Here is an 18,253-nt window from a genome sequence, read left to right as displayed (position 1 = left end):
TCGGTCGAATGGGAATCCCAGCACCTCACTCAAACGGTGGGTACGACGAGTACACGAGGTAATCCGTGGAAAGCGTCGGGCACCGTGCCAGTGACGCAGGAAGCCCTCGCTAATATCATTAGTGTCCTATGGTAAGAGCTGTAGTGGTAGTGACAGGAGCAGCAGCGGTGGTGGCAGGAGAATACTTGGAATGGAATGGTATCCAGTAGAAATAGCACCAGCAGCAACACAAGCAATTAATAGAACAAGAACACAAAAAGTTACCGAGGATAGAGAAAACTTGAACAACACATTAACCAAATTCGTCTAATAAAGTGCAAACAAAATATTCGCCAGGGGGTGTAGGGGGAAATGGGGATGGTTAATGAGTACAAAAAATAGGAAGAATGAATAAGATCAGGATGACTATAGTCCATTATTTAATTGTAGATTTTAAAATAACTGAAAGAGGCTGGGTGTGGTGGCTCACCCCTGTAATCCCAGCACTTTGGGAGGCCAAGACGAGCAGATCACTTGAGGTCAGGGGTTCGAGACCAGCCTGGCCAATATGGCGAAACCCCATCTCTACTAAAAATACAAAATTAGCCCAGCGTCGTGGCACATGCCTGTAATCCCAGCTACTCGGGAGACTGATATGGGAGAATCGCTTGAAACCAGGAAGCAGAAGTTGCAGTGAGCCGAGACCCCGCCACTGCACTCCAGCCTGTTCAACAGAGCAAGACTCCATCTCAAAATAAAATAAAATAACTAAAAGAGGGCCGGGCACAGTGGCTCATGCCTGTAATCCCAGCACTTTGGGAGACTGAGGCCAGCGGATCTCCTGAGGTCAGGAGTTCAAGGCCAGCCTGCCCAACATGACGAAACCCCGTCTCTACTAAAAAATACAAAAATTAGCTGGGCATGGTGGCATGCACCTGTAGTCCCAGCTACTCGAGAAGCTGAGGCAGAGAACTGCTTGAACCCTGGAGGTGGAAGTTGCAATGAGCCGAGATCGTGCAATTGCACTCCAGCCTGGGCAAAAGAGTGAGACCACGTCTTAAAAAATAATAATAAAATAAAGTAAAAGAGTATAATTGGATTGTTTGTAACACAAAAGATAAATGCTTCAGGTGATGGATACCTTATTTACCCTGATGTGATTATTGCACATTGTACACCTGTAGCAAAATAGCCCATATACCCCATAAATTTATATACTACTATATACCCACAAAAATTAAAAATATTAAATTTTTTTAAAAATTCACCAAGATAGACCATATGCCGGGCCATATCAAGTTTCAACAAATTTAAAACAGCTGATATCAAACAGAGTACATTCTCTGATCAAAATACAAATTAGAGTCCAATATAAAATATATCTGGAGAAACTTCAAATCCTTGGAAATTAAACAACACATTTCTAAATAACCCATCAGTCAAGGAAGAAATCACAAGAAAAATTAGAAAATATTTTGAACTGAATGATAATGAAACACAACCTATGAAAATCAGTGGGATGCGATAAAAAGCAACACTTAGAAGGAAATTTATATTTTAATGCCTATATTAGGAAAGAAGAAAGGTATAAAATCAATTATCTAAGCCTCTATTTTAAGAATCTAGCCAAAAAATGAGCAGGTGATAAACTTAAAGTAGAAGGAAGGAATAACAAAAACTAGAGCAGAAATCAAAGAAACAAAAAGAGATAAACAGAGAATGACTAGAACTAAAAGATCAATACATTGAACCAGATGCCATGGCTTATGCCTGTAATGCCAGCTACTCTGGAGGCTGAGGCAGATGGACTGCTTGAGGCCAGGAGTTCAAGACCAACCTGAGCAACGTAGTAAGAACCTGTCTCTAAAAAAACTTATATTAGGGTTGAATATGAGATTTAAGAAAAAAAAAACACTTCTAAAACTTAGCCAGGCATAGTAGCTTATACCTGTAGTCCAGCTACTCATGAGGCTAAAGGCAGAAGGATCACTTGAGCCCAAGAGTTCAAAGCTGCAGTGAGCTAGGATCAAACCACTGCACTCCAGCCTGGGCAACAGAGCAAGACCAATCTCTGTTTAAAAAATGATAAATAAATAAGTAAATTGATAAACCCCCTCACTAGATGGATCAAAAAGAGAGAAAACACAAAATACCAATTTCAGAAAGGAATAAGGAACGCTACACATCCTTCAGACATTAAAAATTATAATGAAATATTCAATAAATTAGATAATTTAGATTGAATAGACAAATTCTCTAAAAACACGTTACCAAACTGACATAAGAAGAAACAAAAAATGAATAGTCCTATATCTATTAAATAAATTGAAATCATAATTTAAAACATTTTCACTAAGAAAACTTCAAACCCAGACACTTCACTGTGAATTCTATCAAAAAGTTAAAAAAGAAATAGTACTAATTCTATACAAATGTTTTCAAGAAAATAGAGGAGGAAGGAATAACTTCCTAAATCATTTTATGAGGGCTACACAATCCAAAGACATTATAAGAAGAGAAAGAAAACTAAAGACCAATATATTTTATGAAAATAGATTCAAAAATAGTTTTGTTTTGTTTTGTTTTTTTGAGACAGAGTCTCACTCTGTTGCTGGAGGCACATGCCAGGTTGCAGTGGCACAATCTCGGCTCACTGCAACCTCCGCCTCCCGGGTTCAAGCAATTCTCCTGCCTCAGCCTCCCAAGTAGCTGGGACTACAGGCACACACCACCACGCCCAGCTAATTTTTGTATTTTTTTCTTTTGAAGTAGAGATGGGGTTTCACCATGTTGGCCAGAATGGTCTCAATCTCTTGACCTCGTGATCTGCCTGCCTCAGCCTCCCAAAGTGCTGGGATTACAGATATGAGCCACTGCCTGCCTGAAAATAGACTCAAAAATCTTAACAATATATTAACAAATTGAATAAAAGGATAATACACCATGATCAAGGAGGGTTTATCCCAGGGACACAAGGTCAATTTAACATTTAAAAAGCAATAAGTGCAATTCAACACATTAACAGAATAAAGTAAAAAAAGTTTGGTCATGTTTATAAAAACTCATGTGGAAAAAGCATCTGACAGAATTCAATACCTGTCCACGATAAAAGCTCTCAACAAACTAGGAGTAGAAGGAAACTGCCTCAATGTGACAATGGACATCTAAAGCTACAGTTAACACAATTAATGATCAAAGACTGAACACTTTCCCACTAAGATCAGGAATAAAGCAAAGGTGTCCTTTCTCTCCACTTCCACTCAACATTACACTGAAGTTGCTAGCCAATGCAATAAGGTAAGAAAAAGGAGAAGGGAAAAAAGACATAGAGATTGCAATTGAAAAAGTAAAACTATCTCTTTTGTAGACAATGTGACTATATACATATAAAATCTTACAGAATCATTTAAAATACTAGAACTAATAATTACTAATACTTGGATATAGCAAGATCTCAGGATACAAGATCGATATACAAAAATCAATTGAACTTCTATATATTGGTGACAAATAATTAGAAAATAAATTTTTTCTTAAAAAATGACATTTTCAGCAGCATCAAAGATATAAAAGACTCAAAGATAAATGCAACAAAATATATGCAATATTGTTACAAAGCATTGCAAAGAGAAATTAAAACAACCCTTAAAAAATGGAGACATATGGTGTTTGTGGACAAATGATTCGATAATGGTAAGATGTCAATTCCCCCAAAATTGATTTGTAGATTGAATGCAATGCCAATCAACCTCAGAAAACTATATTGTAGGATTAAATATAAGCTATAGAATAAATTTTTATAAAGAAATTTTAAACAGCCTAGAATAGCCAAAACAACTATGAAAAAGAAAAAATTTGCAAGAAATCAGCTACTTGATTTCAAGACTTACTATAGGGCTACAGCAAACAAGACATGAGGCACTGGCACAGGTTAAACAGATAAATCAATTGAACAGAATGGAAAATCCAATGTCAAACCACACGTAAACAGTTGATTGATTTTTTTTAAAAAAAAAGATATCAAAGCAGTTCAATGGGGAAAGTCTTATACACTATTTCATATATGTAAGAAAAAAAGTGAACTTTAGTGCCTAGTTCAAATCATTTGCAAATATTAATTGAGGTGGGGCCAAAGCCTAAAATGTAAAAGGTAAAACTCAAAAGTGTCTAGAAGAAAACATGGGAGAAAATCTTGCCAGCCTTAGGGTAGCTAGATATTTCTTAGGGCTCAGAAAGTAATCATCATAAAGATTTTAAAAATGATGTTAGATTTCATCAAAATTAAAACGTTTCATCAACTGATAATGCTAAGAAAATGAAAAGGCAAGCCACAAACATGGAGAAAATACTCACAAACTGTGTATCTGAAAAGAGGCTATATCCAGAATAAATAAAGAACTTGTATAACTCAGTAAGCAAAAGACAAAGAGGTCAATTTTTTAAATGAGCAAAAAAGCCATGGAATACTATGCAGCCATAAAAAATGATGAGTTCATGTCCTTTGTAGGGACATGGATGAAATTGGAAATCATCATTCTCAGTAAACTATCACAAGGACAAAAAACCAAACACCGCATGTTCTCACTCATAGATGGGAATTGAACAATGAGAACACATGGACACAGGAAGGAGAACATCACACTCTGGGGACTATTGTGGGGTGGGGGGAAGGGGGAGGGATAGCATTAGGAGATATACCTAATGCTAAATGACGAGTTAATGTGTGCAGCACACCAGCATGGCACATGTATACATATGTAACTAACCTGCACATTGTGCACATGCACATGTACCCTAAAACTTAAAGTATAATAATAATAATAATAAAAAGGAAGGAAGACACCTCGATGACCAATAAGCAAGTGAAAAAAACGATGAGTGTCGTTAGTCCTCAGGGAAGGCTCGGTTAAAACCACAAGGAGCCACCTCTGCGTCTCCACCGAGGGCACGCAGGTGAAAAAAGGACCACAACAGATATTGGCAAGGCCATGGCGCCAGCAGAACGTTGAGGGCGGGATGGGAAAATGGCGCAACCTCTTTGGAAAACTGACATTTTCTTCTGAAGTTAACATATGACTCAGCAATCCCACTTTTCGGTATTTTACTCAAGAGATGTGAAAACATCCATACACAAAATTACTTCTACAAAAATGGTCATAGCAGCCTTATTCATTCTAGCCTCAAACTGGAAACAACCCAGACAGGAAGAATACTGCACATCCCCCTGAAAAGATCTAAAGTCAATCATCTAAGTGTCTATCTCAGGAAACTAGGGAAGGATCAAGTTAAACCTGAACCAGGCAAAGGAAATGAAATAATAAAAGTTAAAATAGAAAAAGAGGAATGAACTTGCGGCACATGCAACGACATGGATGAATCTCAAAAACATGCTGAGTGAAAAAGTTCCAGACACAGAAGATCACAGACTGCCTGCTTCCAATTACATGCAATTCTGGAAAAGGCCAAACTCATCGGCAGGGAAATCAGAACAGTTTTGTAGTGATGGAGCTTAACCAGGAAGGGGCATGAGAGAGCTTTTTGGGGTGGTGGCAAATGTTCTATATCCTGAGAGGATGTGAATTACGTGGGCTGGATTCATGAGCTCTACAGTAAAGATCTGTGCCCTTCATTGTGAGTTAAAATACCTCAATTTTTTAAATACTTAGAACTTTAAAAATTAAAAATTTGGGGAAGAGATGTGCTTCAAAATTCAGAATATTTTAGATTTTTTAAAAAGTAATATGATATACATGCTGTATATTTCAAGAACATCCTTAGCAGGGTCTGGGCAGATGTAGAATGAAATAGATTGGCATCCCTGCTGCACAAGCAAATAGTCACACTGGGTCCCACAAATTGCATCACGTCAGTGCGGCTCAGTGTCTGCTATCCAATGAGGCTGCTGCAAAGCTGTGGGGGAAAAAAAGTTTAATTTTCTGAGCTTGGGAATTTCAATTTTAGACAAAGAACTGTGGCGTTGTTATATGCAGCAGTGAACAAAGACAGTAAAGGTCTGGGGGAGGGGACCTTCTGGGGGACCTCAGGGCTTCCTGGGGGGCTGGGGTTTCATGGAGGTTCTGCCATCACCTGTTTCATGGGTGAGAGAGCCCCCCAGGTCCCGCTGTACCCCATTGTTTTACAAATGGCCAGGAGGAGGTCTATCCTGGGCAGACAAGCTATCCAGCTTCTGCCATAAGTGGAGGGCGGATTTCCATTCCAGGGACCAAGGGATCAACCCCAAGGAGGATGCAAACGGTCCCACCTATGTCTTCTGCCCCACAAGATGTCCCCTCATGCTCACAGCATCACACATTTAGTATTCCTTTAGGATAAACTTCTAGAAATGGGGTCACTTGGGGAAATTCTGTATATTTTCAACTTTGATATTGACATTGCCTTTTAATTGAGATTGAAAAAACCTTCCAAAAATGCAGATCCAATCAGCCTCCCACCAAAGGACACTTCCTTGCTGATAGTCAGCGTTTGACTGTTTGCCAGGCTTAGTCAAAATGTTACATTAGTTTTCGTTCCTTAAGTATTAGCGAGGTTGAGTTTACAGTGTCTTCACCAGGCATGTATCCCTTCATCATTTTACAATGTCTTGTTTGTCATCTTCTTATCGATTTATAAAGTGTGGGTTGTTGATCTCTGATGTTAACCCTTGGCAATAGGCAGCAACAAAGATCAAAACAAAACTTTGCTTCATCTTTCCACTTAATTTATAGTAATTTTGCTGAACTAGCTTTTTTAAATGTTTATCTTCACATTTATCAATCTTTGCTTTTACGGTTTTTGGGTTTGGGACCATAATTTTGGGGGTTATCACCCACCCCCAAAGAATCTTGGGATCAAAAACTTTGGAAATATTGAATCACAGAATCTGGGAACACTTGAAATTGAGAAATATTGCAGTCATCGTTATAAAATCACGTGATGTTAGGAACAGAACTTTCAGGACCTTATATTTTGAAGGGACAGTTCATTCATTCATTTATTTCTCATTCATTGATTTATAAAATTAATGGCCTATCTGCTGTGTGCCGGGTACCATGCAGGGTGCTGGAGATCCAGCTGTGAATAACCAGACAAGGCCCTGCCCTCCTGGCACCCACCGCAGAGGGGCCACCTTCAGCTGACACTCACTAATCATCTGCTATGTTGGAGACTCCTGGGTGGTGCCCGGGACACAGTCAGGACTCCACTCTCCAGCCTCCTGGTTTTCCAGCCCCACCTTGAGCAGCTCCACAGAAAGAATCTTCGGGAATGAGTTCCCTGTCCCTGAGAACCATAGAACAAAGAAGACAGCTGGGCGCTGGGGACTCGAAAGAGGGGAGGGACAAGGCGGTGATGGAATCAGGTTTCAGGGTGGCCAGCGTGGGCCAGGGCAGCTAGAATCCCAGGCCCTGCTCTCAGGTAGAGGGACAGATGACTCCAGCCCCCCATGACCCTCTGCTGACAGATGGCCATCAAGTCAGTCCCATTCCTGAGCACGGATGTGTGGTCCAAGGAGCTGCTGTGGACACTCACCACACCCAGCTGGACCCAACAGGAGCAGTCCCCTGAGAAGGTGAGCCCCACCCTGCCTCCAGGAGCAGCCCCTACCTGCCCCCTACACAGCCCCAGGGGCTCTGTCCATAGGACACCCAGGGCCCTAGAAAGAAGCTGGTGGACTTGAGGCAGGGGCGGGGCCTGGACAGCAGGACTTGAGCTGCATCCGCTGCAGCCACAGGCAGAGGCTTGAACAGTCCAAAGCCAGGTGTTGCGGTGGCTGCAGGGGCAAGGGAGGCCAAGCGAGCGTGGTCAGTGGCAGCTGCTCAGAGGAGGTGGCAGGCCACCTGGGGGGGTCAAGCACAGGACAAGATGCTGCCCCTCCCACAGGCCTTCCTGTTCACCTACTATGGGCTAATCCTTCAAGCTGAAAAAAACGGTGCCACGGTCAGGAGACACCTGCAAGCCCTCCTGGAAACATCCCACCAGTGGCCCAAGCAGAGGGAGGTGAGGACCCAGGCCCCACCCTGTCCCCACCACCACCTGACCCTGATCACAGGCTGAGCCTGACGGCTGGTCTCACACCATGCCCTAATCCTGACCACAGCCTGAGCCTTTTTCTCCCTGTTCTCACCCCAACCCCTGACCCTGGTCACAGACTAAGTTCTGACCTTGGTCTACAGTTGAGCCTTGACGCTGATCACAGGCTAGCCCCTGACCCCAGTTACAGCCGTGATCTCAGCCGCGGCGTAGCCCTCCTCCTCCATCTTAAACACATCTCCTCGTTCCCACTCCGGCACAGCCTGCTCATAGCCGGCAGTGAGGGATAATGGGCCTCCAGGGATTCACCTCTGCCCCCTGCGCCCCTCACTCCCCACACCAGACCCCATAAGCCGTGTGTCCCCTGGCATGGGCTTGGTCATGGGTCCTGACAGAGTGGGGTGGGTGCTGGCTGCCCTGGGGCCCTGGATGAGCCCCAACCCCCTCTGGGGGTCCCATTCCCCCTCAGTTTTCACTCCTGCCAGGGGAGGAGCCGGGTCTGGTCCTGGACTTTGGGGCCCCCGATGAGTGACCCTGATCCCCGACCCACAGGGCATGGCTCTGACCTTGGGGTTGGCGGCCACCCGCCACCTGGATGACGTCTGGGCCGTCCTGGACCAGTTTGGCCGGAGCAGGCCTGTCAGATGGAGTCTCCACAGCTCCTCCCCAAAGGTACTGGCTCAGGGGTCCTCAGAGACCAGCAGGGGGCTGGGACAGCAAGACCCCCCACCCTCTGTGAAGGCCAGCCTCTGGGGACTCCCAGGACACTGTCCCTTTCACCCACCCCGTTCAGGGGGGTGTGGGAGGGGCCTCCACAAGGAGGGGAAGGCAAGGGTCCTGGACTCCAGCCAGCTCCAGCAGAGACGAGCGCCCCACATACACCCCACCCTAACACCCTACCCAAACCATGGCCCTAACAAGGCCCAAGCCATCCCCCAAATAGCCAGTCCCAGTCCCCCTGTTTTCTGACTGAGGGCCATGGAGGCCCACTGCCCCTCAGGACAGACACCTGCCCCCAGGGCCCTGCTAGAGCTGGGCAATCACCTCCACAGCTCCCCAGAGGAGGGTAGGGTGGGGTGCTGACACTCCTCACCTGCCTGCCACCCCTCGGCCAGAACTCGGAGGACCTGCACTGGAAATGGGCCAGCAGCACCATCCTCCTGGCATACGGCCAGGTGGCGGCCAAAGCCCGGGCCCACATCCTCCCGTGGGTGGACAACATCGTGTCCAGGATGGTCTTCTACTTCCACTACAGCTCTTGGGTAGGCCCCTGGCTGCCCCTGCAACATCCCAACACCTGCCCCTTCCCACCAAGACCGAGTCCTGGACCCCAGCCCAGAGCTGCCCCACCAGCCTCTCAGAGCGGAGAACTCCAGGACCTTCCAGGGCCTTGGAGCCCACCCCCATGCCCCACCCAACCCCGGAATCATGAGGAACCAGGCCCAGCTTCCTGGTGGCCCCAGGTTTCGTCCGTCCATCCCACCGAAAGTTCTCTGGGCTTCATGATGCCTCTACCCTCACTTCTCCTCTTAAAGCAAACCCTGGGTTTTCACTTTGGGGGTGGGGGACATGGGTATGGAGAGGCCAGGCTGACATCCATCATGCCTTGATGACAAGCCCCTGACTCCACACTCCACACCAGGGGCCTCCAGCCCAGGTCACTGTGAGGGGCCCCGCAGGGCTGCCCCCATCCCAAAGTAGCCACATCACTGCCCCAGGTTGCCGCTGCTGTGGCCCTGGGGCATGGGGTTGCCACATCTCAAGAGACTTACACGCACTCTCCCAGTGTTTAAACGTTGCCAATTACAGTTTTAAACAAAACCATGCAGCCCCAACCCTTAAGAAGCCCCCCAGGTGCGGCCCTGGTGGGTGGTCTCTTCTGTCCCCTTTCAGCCATGACCTTGCTGCCCCTTGGATCACAGCCTCACGCTCTTGCTCCCACTGCACACTCCCGCGCCCTGGGCCCTGACCCTGTCCCCCGTTCCAGGATGAGACCCTGAAGCAGAGCTTCCTCACAGCCACCCTGATGCTGATGGGTGCGGTGAGCCGGAGTGAGGGCGCCCACAGCTATGAGTTCTCCCAGACCTCCGAGCTCCTCCAGTGTCTGATGGTGCGTTCCAGGCCCTGAGCGAGGCGGGCAGCCTCCCTCAGTTTACCTCCTGTGGAAGGAGTGGGGTGGGTTTCTAGGGCATGTCCTAACCTGACTCCAGTGGCTTTGCTCTGGTGCTCTGGCCTCCTGGTGGGGCAGCTCACAGAGGCCTCTCTGGGCGGGTGAAGGGCTGGAGCATAATCCTGCAGCTCTGGAGGATGCCAGGCAATGAGATCTTCCCAGGGTGGGGAGACCTGGTGTCGGAAGTGGGACTGGCCAGGCCTGAGCGGCTTGGTGCCACCTGGGACTTGCAGGTTTTGATGGAGAAGGAGCCCCAGGACACTCTGTGCACGCGGAGTCGCCAGCAGGCCATGCACATCGCGTCCAGCCTCTGGTAGGCCCCCCGCCTCACACAGGGCTTCCTCAGTGCCATGCAGCAGCCTCTCCACTCGGGTTTGGAGCTGGCAGGCAGCAAGGTGGAGAGGTCAGAAATGGAGCACCATTCTGTGTGCCAGGCACCATTCTAGGGTCTGAGGACCCAGCTGTGGGACAGCAGGGAACATCCCTGTTCTCTAAGAGCTGACATTTGGTGGATGGGGACAGACCGTGAGCAAACCACACATCTCAGCGACAGCTGACACTGCTGCCTGAAGGCAGATGGGGCTGGGGGAGCGAGGTGGAGGGGAGGTAAGATCCTCACGTGTTGAGGGCTACAGGAGACTCTGAAAGGAGAATTGATTAACTGAATATTGGTGGGCTGGGCACCCACCACTGGCCCCATGCTCTTCTAGGCTCCAGGATACAGCCTGAGGCTGGGTTAGTTGGCCCTGAAAGGGGACTTTTGGGCAAAGACCTGAAAGGGTGAGAGAGTAGCCCTGCAGTTTCCAGCTGAAGGGACAGTGGGTGCAAAGGCCCTGAGGCTGGTGCGCAGCAGGGTTGCTGGAGGACCCGCAGGGGGCCAGGGTGGCAGGGCTGGAATGCATGAGGGCCCCGGGAGCCACGGGGAAGGTCGTCCAGGCTACTGCAGGGCACTGGCTCTTGCCTGAGCGAGGTGGGGCCTTGGGGGAGTCACACTTGAGAAGGAATGTCTGGATCCAGTGTGGGGAGTAGATGGAGCTTCCAAGAAAAAATGGGGGACCAGTCAGGACCCCCTAGAATAATCCAGGAGAAAAGTAACAAGTGGTCTAATTAAGAGTAAGAAGTCCTTAAATGTCGAATAAATTGTGATGGTAGAGCTATCAGGAGCTGCTGGAGGGCTGGAAGCAGCTTTCAAGGGAGGGAAAAGAATGGAGAAGGTGCTGAGGCTTCACCCAAGCAACAAGGAGGACAGTCCACTGTGATGGGGCGGGCTGCAGGTGCAGCTACCCTGGGGGAATGCGTCAAGATGGAGATGCTCCTTAGACAGCATCAGGATGGCATTTAAAGCCAGGGACTGAGAGGAGAGATGGACCAGGACATCACCTGGCCAGGATGCCCCAGCTCAAGGCCCTGCAGAGGCAGGTGGGCCAGGGAGGCAGATGTGTGCACAAGAGTCTCTGTGAACAGCCGAAGGCCAGAAGTCTGCAGGGATGAAGGCAGACACCACTCAGGGACCTCCCCAGGCCCCAGCCCCATGCTAATGGCCCTCTGTCTTCCCTACAGCAAGCTGAGGCCTCCCATAGACTTGGAAAGGAAGTCTCAGCTCCTGTCCACCTGCTTCCGCAGCGTGTTTGCCCTGCCGCTGCTGGATGCCCTGGAGAAGCACACCTGCCTCTTTCTGGAGCCTCCCAACATCCAGGTGTGGCCTATGGCTTGGGAGCAGTCAGGCTGGATGCACCAGGGCTGGGGACCCGGGGCAGTTCTTCACTGCTCTGACCACCTACAGGTTTGCTGCGTGCTATATGCCGCAGTGTGTTTGCCCACCTGTAAAATGGGGGTGATACTAACATGGCCAATGGTACTTAACACTTGGCAACTGAACTGAGACACTGGGTGAGCAGTGGCGTGGAGGAGCGCCCTGTAAACAGTGGCGCGTGTAGCCTCCCTCCCTCCCTGCCGGCCCTGAGAGCCAGCGGGAAGAGGCTGGCAAGCCCGTGCTGCCCAGCCCTGCAGGCCTTGGCCGCCATGCTATGTGGCAGGGTCACATCTGAGTTTTCGCCGAGCTCCCCAGCAGCCCAAGGGAAGCAGAGAGGAGGGAGATGAGTTCCCCAACCTTGTAGGGGTCCCTGCAACACCTGGAGTGAGTCACCTTCCCTGCAGGGTGGGCTCAGTCTTACCACACAGCTACTCAGAGGTGGTGCCGTGCCCAGGCTGTGCCCAGCCCACCCTGCCACCCCAGGAGGCTGGGGAAAGGAACTCCAGGATTGCTCTCAGCACTTGGCCAGTGCCTACCCCTTCCTGGGTTCTGTTCAGTAAAAGCCGCCCCTGCAGAGAGACACCTGCCATTGCTCATGGCCACCACCGGGTACATGTGTGGCTCCTGGGCACAGTCACCGTGCCTGGCTTCTAGCGTGTCTGCAGTCCTCAGCCTGTGGCCAGAGCCAGTGTTAACTGAGCCCCTGCTAGGTGCCCGGCCCTAGATCAGTTATCTCACCTTCCCAGCAGCGGCCCCAGAGTAAAGAAATGCTCAGAGAAATGAGGCTGTCTGGTGGGAGAGGCAGGGTTTGAACCCCGACCCTGTCCCCCAAGGCTGAGTCCAGGCTGGAACTAGACAGACACTTAGGGTGGGGTGGTGAGAGAACAAGGGTGTCCTGGGCCCAGGGCAACACAGCCCTCCAGAACGGTGGCCCCTGGCCACACCCCAATCCCACCGCAGTTCAGAGTGATCTCGTTACCTGATGACACGGTGACACTGAGGCTGGCTCACCCAGGGAGTGCCACCTGGTGTCTGGGGGTCCGGCGCTGGGAGCTGGGAGCACTGAGGTGGGGTTCCTGTTGACTCCAATCACCTGCCTGCCTCCACTCTGGCAGGTGGGGCTGGCTTCATGCCATTCTCAGGTGAGGAAAGTAAGCTCAGAGAGGCAAAGTAAGTCTCCCCAGGGCACCTAGTGAGTGACCAGAGCCCCAGGGCTCTGCTCCTGATGGGCCCTGGAAGGGAGGGTAGCTGGGGGCATTTCTCTGGTCCTCTCCCTCTCTGAACATGCCCAGCAAGCAAAGCAGTGAAGATTAGGAGCATGGCATGTAAGACCCAGAACTCAGCCCACTGCATCATTGGCAGGGCCTGGGCAAAATGAAGACGCCAGCCCCTGCTTCAAACCTAAGAACCTCCAGAGCATTCACCCAGCGCAGGGCCCTTTTCAGCCCGGGACCCTGGGACCACTCAGGGCACCCTCCTGTGAAGCTAGCCCTGCTAGGAATGAACTCGTCCGGGCCACGGAGACACCTGTGCCCTTGGGTGATCACCAGCGGCCTCCCCACCTAGTCCCTACATCTGCCAAATGGGGGCCATGGCGGCCCCCTCGCAGGCACGGTGGCGAGCCCCAGTGGTGAGCAGCCCGGCACATGCAGGAAGTAGGCGCTCCTCAGGCTCTGCGTCCATCTGGGCGTGGCACTGCCTGACCACCCTTGTCTCTACACAGAGCCTGTACAGCAGGACCACGGAGGCGCTGGACCTCATGCTGCAAAGCCTTATCATGCAGAACCCCACCGCCGAGGAGCTGCATTTCCTACTGTCGGTGAGGCTGCGGGGAGGCCAGTCGGCTGGGGCCGAGGGGTCCTCAGCCTATGGCCAGACTCCAAAGGAGGGCATCCCAGAGGAGACAGGGCGGGACCTGGGGGCTTCGAGTGGTCCAGGAACCGGGAGGGGTGAGGGCCACCGGCACTTAGGGATCACAGTGGTTTGGGGCACTGGGGAGGGAGAGACAGCAGGTGGCCTTGTAGAAAGAGGGCTGATGGGCCAGGCACGGTGCACGCCTGTAATCTCAACACTTTGGGAGGCCAAGGCGGGTGGACCACTTGAGGTCAGGAGTTCGAGACCAGCCTGGCCAACATGGTAAAACCCCATCTCTACTAAAAATACCAAAAAAAAAAAATTAGTCAGGCATGGTGGTGGGCACCTATAATCCCAGCTACTCAGGAGGCTGAGGCAGGAGAATTGCTGGAACCCGGGGGATAGAGGTTGCAGTGAGCCGAGATCTCACCACTTCACTCCAGCCCAGGCAAAAGAGAGAAACTCTGTCTCAAAAAAAAAAAAAGAAAGAAAGAGGGCTGATGAGGGTCCCACCCTCCCCTCCTAGAGAACTTCCCCTGCAGTGTCCCCTGAAGGGTCTCCCAAACCCGCTGCCCCCACTCCCGCCTGCCCTCCCTCACCTTGTCAGGAGGGAGACCAGAGCAGGCAATGACAGTCCCGGGGCAGGCGGAGGCCCAGGGAGGGGAGGCTGGCTCTGGCTCAGAGGTCAAGCCCAACGGGACTTCTCGCAGCCCTGGCTGAGGACTAAGGCAGCCACAGGCAGAGAAGGGAAGGGTGGGGCCCAGCAGGCAGAGGGCACGCAGGGCAAAGGTGAGCAGTGCAGAGGAGCCCAGCGCGTCTTGGGGAAGTCACAGATGTGTTTCTGGGACACCACTGGGTCACAGAATCTCCAAATACCATGTACCCTCATCCTACTTCAGAGCCACTAATTATATTTCTAATCATATACCACCTTAATAAAGAGCTCAGATTTGGCTTAAAAACTATCTGACGTACCAGTCTCCAGATGCCTTTGTAAGTGCAGCAGGCAGAGCCTAGCCGAGGATGGATGGAGCCTTAGAGAGGGGGCAAAGCCGGAGTGGGCGGGGCCTGGGCCGAGTGGGCGGGGTCTGAGCCGGTGGTGGGCGGGGCCTGAGCCAAGGGCCCCGCAGAATCCTCTCCCCGACCCTGCCCGCCCCGCAGCACCTGTACCTCTGGCTGGCGTCGGAGAAGGCGCAAGAGCGGCAGCGGGCTGTGCACAGCTGCATGATCCTCCTCAAATTCCTGAACCACAATGGCTACTTGGACGTGAGTACGCGGTTCGCCGGTCCCATGCCCCGCACCCGCTCTGCCGACTGGGCCTCCTGCCCTGGATCGCAAGGGCCCAGCCAGAGCCGCCCTCCTCCCAGATCCTGCCAGGGTTCATAGGGTTCAAGGCCCCCTGGACACCTGCCTCCAGGACAGAGTGGATCCCTGAGTACCCGACAGCGCAGCCGGGCTCCACATTGACTGGCGGCCCAGGCAATCTGCCTCCTTGCAACTGAGGGAACAGGCAGGGAGGGGCAGGACCTGCCCGAGGCCTCACAGCTGGGATCTGAAGGCAGGTCTCCCTGACCCCTGACCCCTGACCCTGGAGCTAGGCACCTGTCTATGCACCTGAGGCCTTGTACAGGTGTTTCTCCTCAACGAGCCCCAGCTTTTCACCTGTAAAGTAAATGGAAATGACCCCTCCCTAGAGCGATATGGTGGGGCTCAGATGGGGTGGAGGCCGTGAGAAGGCTGGTAAACTGTACGGCCCTGCGCCTGATTAGGGGTTCCTTGCTGCATGGAGTGGCCACCCCACCACCCTTCCGCCAGTGCAGCCCCTATCATGACATGGCTTACAGCCCTTATTTGTCGCTACTGCCCTTGAGTTGCATCAGCATATGGTCAGAGAGTGCGCTTCCGCGAGTATGAGCCCAAACCCGCATTAAACCCGCATTAACTCCCTAGACATACTCAGGGGGATGGGAAAATTAGTTCCTTGCCCTAATGCCTGGTGGCTGCCTGGTCTAATGAGGGCAGGAGGCAGAAGTGCTGAAAGGAGGGGGGACTGTTCTGCCAAGGGAAAGACCCTGCACCCCTAGGAGGAGGTGGACAATTAAAGTGGCTTCAATTTACTCAAAATCCATTTCAACATCACAGGACTGGACCAGGGTAAGGCAAGCAAGATACTCACCTTGCGCACAAAACTTACCGCAGAAACAAAAAATTCTGTAATCAAGATGATTCATGTTTTCAAAACTCAATTTGGCAAGCTATGGCCCATGGGCTGACCACCTGCTTTTGTAAATAAAGTTTTATTAAACCAGGACCAGGATGTGGGTAGGACAGGTGAGGTGACATGCAAAACCAGGGTCAGATCCTGACTTTACTTACAGTTTTGAGATTTTGCTCATCACAGAGTTTTTTGCACTTATTCTGATTTTTCTAAATACTGCATTAAAATATTACTTTTCTTTTTTTTTTTTTTTTTTTTTTTTGAGACAGAGTCTCACTCTGTCGCCCAGGCTGGAGTGCAGTGGCGCGATTTCAGCTCACTGCAACCCCCACCTCCCAGGTTCACGCCATTCTCCTGCCTCAGCCTCCCGAGTAGCTGGGACTACAGGTGCCCGCCACCACACCCAGCTAATTTTTGGTATTTTTAGTAGAGTCAGGGTTTCACCATGTTAGCCAGGATGGTCTCGATCTCCTGACCTCGTGATCTGCCTGCCTCGGCCTCCCAAAGTGCTGGGATTATAGGCGTGAGCCACTGCACCCAGCCACCTAAAATATTACTTTTCTTGATTACTGAATGTTTTGCCCAGCCCCTAGTCCTGGCCCTGCCACACCGTTGGAGGGGTCATCTCTGATGTAGGCCATGCTGGGTGAGTGTGTGGCAGGGCTCTGAAGGGAGGGTCTGCCATCAGTGATTCCTGTACTCTCAACACAGCCAAAAGAGAACTTCAAAAGGATTGGGCAACTGGTGGGCATACTGGGGATGCTGTGCCAGGACCCAGACAGGGCCACCCAGCACTGCAGCCTGGAAGGGGCAAGCCATCTCTACCAGCTCTTGATGCGCCACAAAAGTGAGTTCTGTGAGTTCTGAGCACCAACTTCCACCCCAGCTGCAACCTCTGGCATACCCACACCCGCACCCCTGACCTCAACCTTGCCCCAAATTTACCCCCAAACCCAACCCGGATCTGAGCCATAACCCTGTAATGGCCTCACCCTGACCCCCACCACTCTGATCCCAGTCCCCAAACTGGGCACAGGCCTGACCCTGATTACAAATGACTACCCTAACCCTGCCCTGGCCCAAACTAGACCCCAAGACCACCTTCACCCTGCCCTTACCCACCCTGTCCCTGGCCAGCAGTTGAAGCTTTGCAGGCAGAATCACAGGCCCCCAAGGAGCTCTCCCAGGCCCATTCGGACGGAGCCCCACTCTGGAACAGCAGAGACCAGAAGGCCACTCCCCTGGGCCCCCAGGAGATGGCAAAGAACCACATCTTCCAGCTCTGCGGCTCCCAAGTCATCAAGGTCAAAGTCCTTAGAGTGGAGGGCAGGGCAGGGGCGTGACCAGAGCACACCACATATCTGGGGAGTGGGGAGTGGTATGTAAATGCGCTCACTCACTCGCTCACTCTCATGTTGTTGAGGTGGAGCCAGCACACAGGGGGGCCAGCACACATTAGATGCCTACTTATTACCTATGCCAAGGGCTTCACAGACATTACCACATCCCTTCCTCAAGTTTTATAAACGGATTTGAACCAAATGATGAAGAAATGATGGCACAGGGCTGGTCAGTGCCCCACTGGAATTTGATCCAGCCCCAGCTACTCCAGAACCCGTGCCCTCGGCAACTGTTGCAAGCCATTGGTGTGCTGAGGCACAGTGTGGAAAACCTAAAGCCCTAGGGCCAACTCACTGTCTGTGTTCAGAAGGAAAAATACCTTACTTGGCTGCAGTTTACCCTACAGAACCTGCCCTGAAGGCAGAGGCAGGGCTGGGAAGGAAGAGTTTCACTGAAGGGACAGCTGCTTCACTCCATGTGGTCCCTGCACACAGACCATGGGTGTCCAGCTCTGGCTCTCCCCAGACAGACAGGAGCAGTAGAAAGGAGAGGATGGGAGGGTCTGCTAATCATAGAACCATCGTAGAACTACAGGGCTGAGAAGGTTCCAGCTGGAGAACAGACATTTTGGGCCTGGGTTCTGGTCCCAAGTTTGCCCCTAACTCCTCATGTGGTCTTGGATACATGACATCTTTATCACCACCCCCACTGTCATCATCACCACCAGCATTATCACCACCATCATGATCACTGTCACTGTCACAACCACCACCATCATCACCACCACTATCACCGCCACCACCACCAACATCACTATCACCATCATCACTACCACCACCATCACCGCCACCACCACCATCTCCATCATCACCATTACTACCATCACCACCCCATCACCACCAACATCATC

At 50.9% G+C, this 18,253-nt stretch overlaps 1 protein-coding gene across 11 annotated transcripts in view; it reads left to right on the top strand.

Moving 5' to 3' along the window:
• Positions 1-18,253, top strand: part of LOC100451616 (maestro heat-like repeat family member 5) — a 78,606-nt gene that overhangs the window by 24,127 nt on the left and 36,226 nt on the right. For 3 of the 11 annotated variants that reach the window (XM_063726852.1, XM_054518929.2, XM_054518922.2), the window contains 11 exons: positions 7,439-7,546; positions 7,858-7,974; positions 8,560-8,679; positions 9,123-9,269; positions 9,995-10,117; positions 10,411-10,490; positions 11,738-11,873; positions 13,654-13,749; positions 14,946-15,050; positions 16,714-16,849; positions 17,140-17,306. In XM_063726852.1, the coding sequence (XP_063582922.1) occupies positions 7,439-7,546; positions 7,858-7,974; positions 8,560-8,679; positions 9,123-9,269; positions 9,995-10,117; positions 10,411-10,490; positions 11,738-11,873; positions 13,654-13,749; positions 14,946-15,050; positions 16,714-16,849; positions 17,140-17,306 (1,335 nt within the window). Of the gene's footprint in view, positions 1-7,438; positions 7,547-7,857; positions 7,975-8,559; positions 8,680-9,122; positions 9,270-9,994; positions 10,118-10,410; positions 10,491-11,737; positions 11,961-13,653; positions 13,750-14,945; positions 15,051-16,713; positions 16,859-17,139; positions 17,307-18,253 lie in introns of all 11 variants that reach the window. The other 8 variants (XM_054518930.2, XM_054518923.2, XM_054518928.2 and 5 more) reach the window with 6 other exon arrangements.

The sequence above is a fragment of the Pongo abelii genome, chromosome 7 (genome assembly GCF_028885655.2).
Source record: "Pongo abelii isolate AG06213 chromosome 7, NHGRI_mPonAbe1-v2.0_pri, whole genome shotgun sequence".
In the NCBI taxonomy this organism is placed as follows: domain Eukaryota; kingdom Metazoa; phylum Chordata; class Mammalia; order Primates; family Hominidae; genus Pongo; species Pongo abelii.
This window is presented reverse-complemented; position numbering and strand designations above follow the sequence as displayed.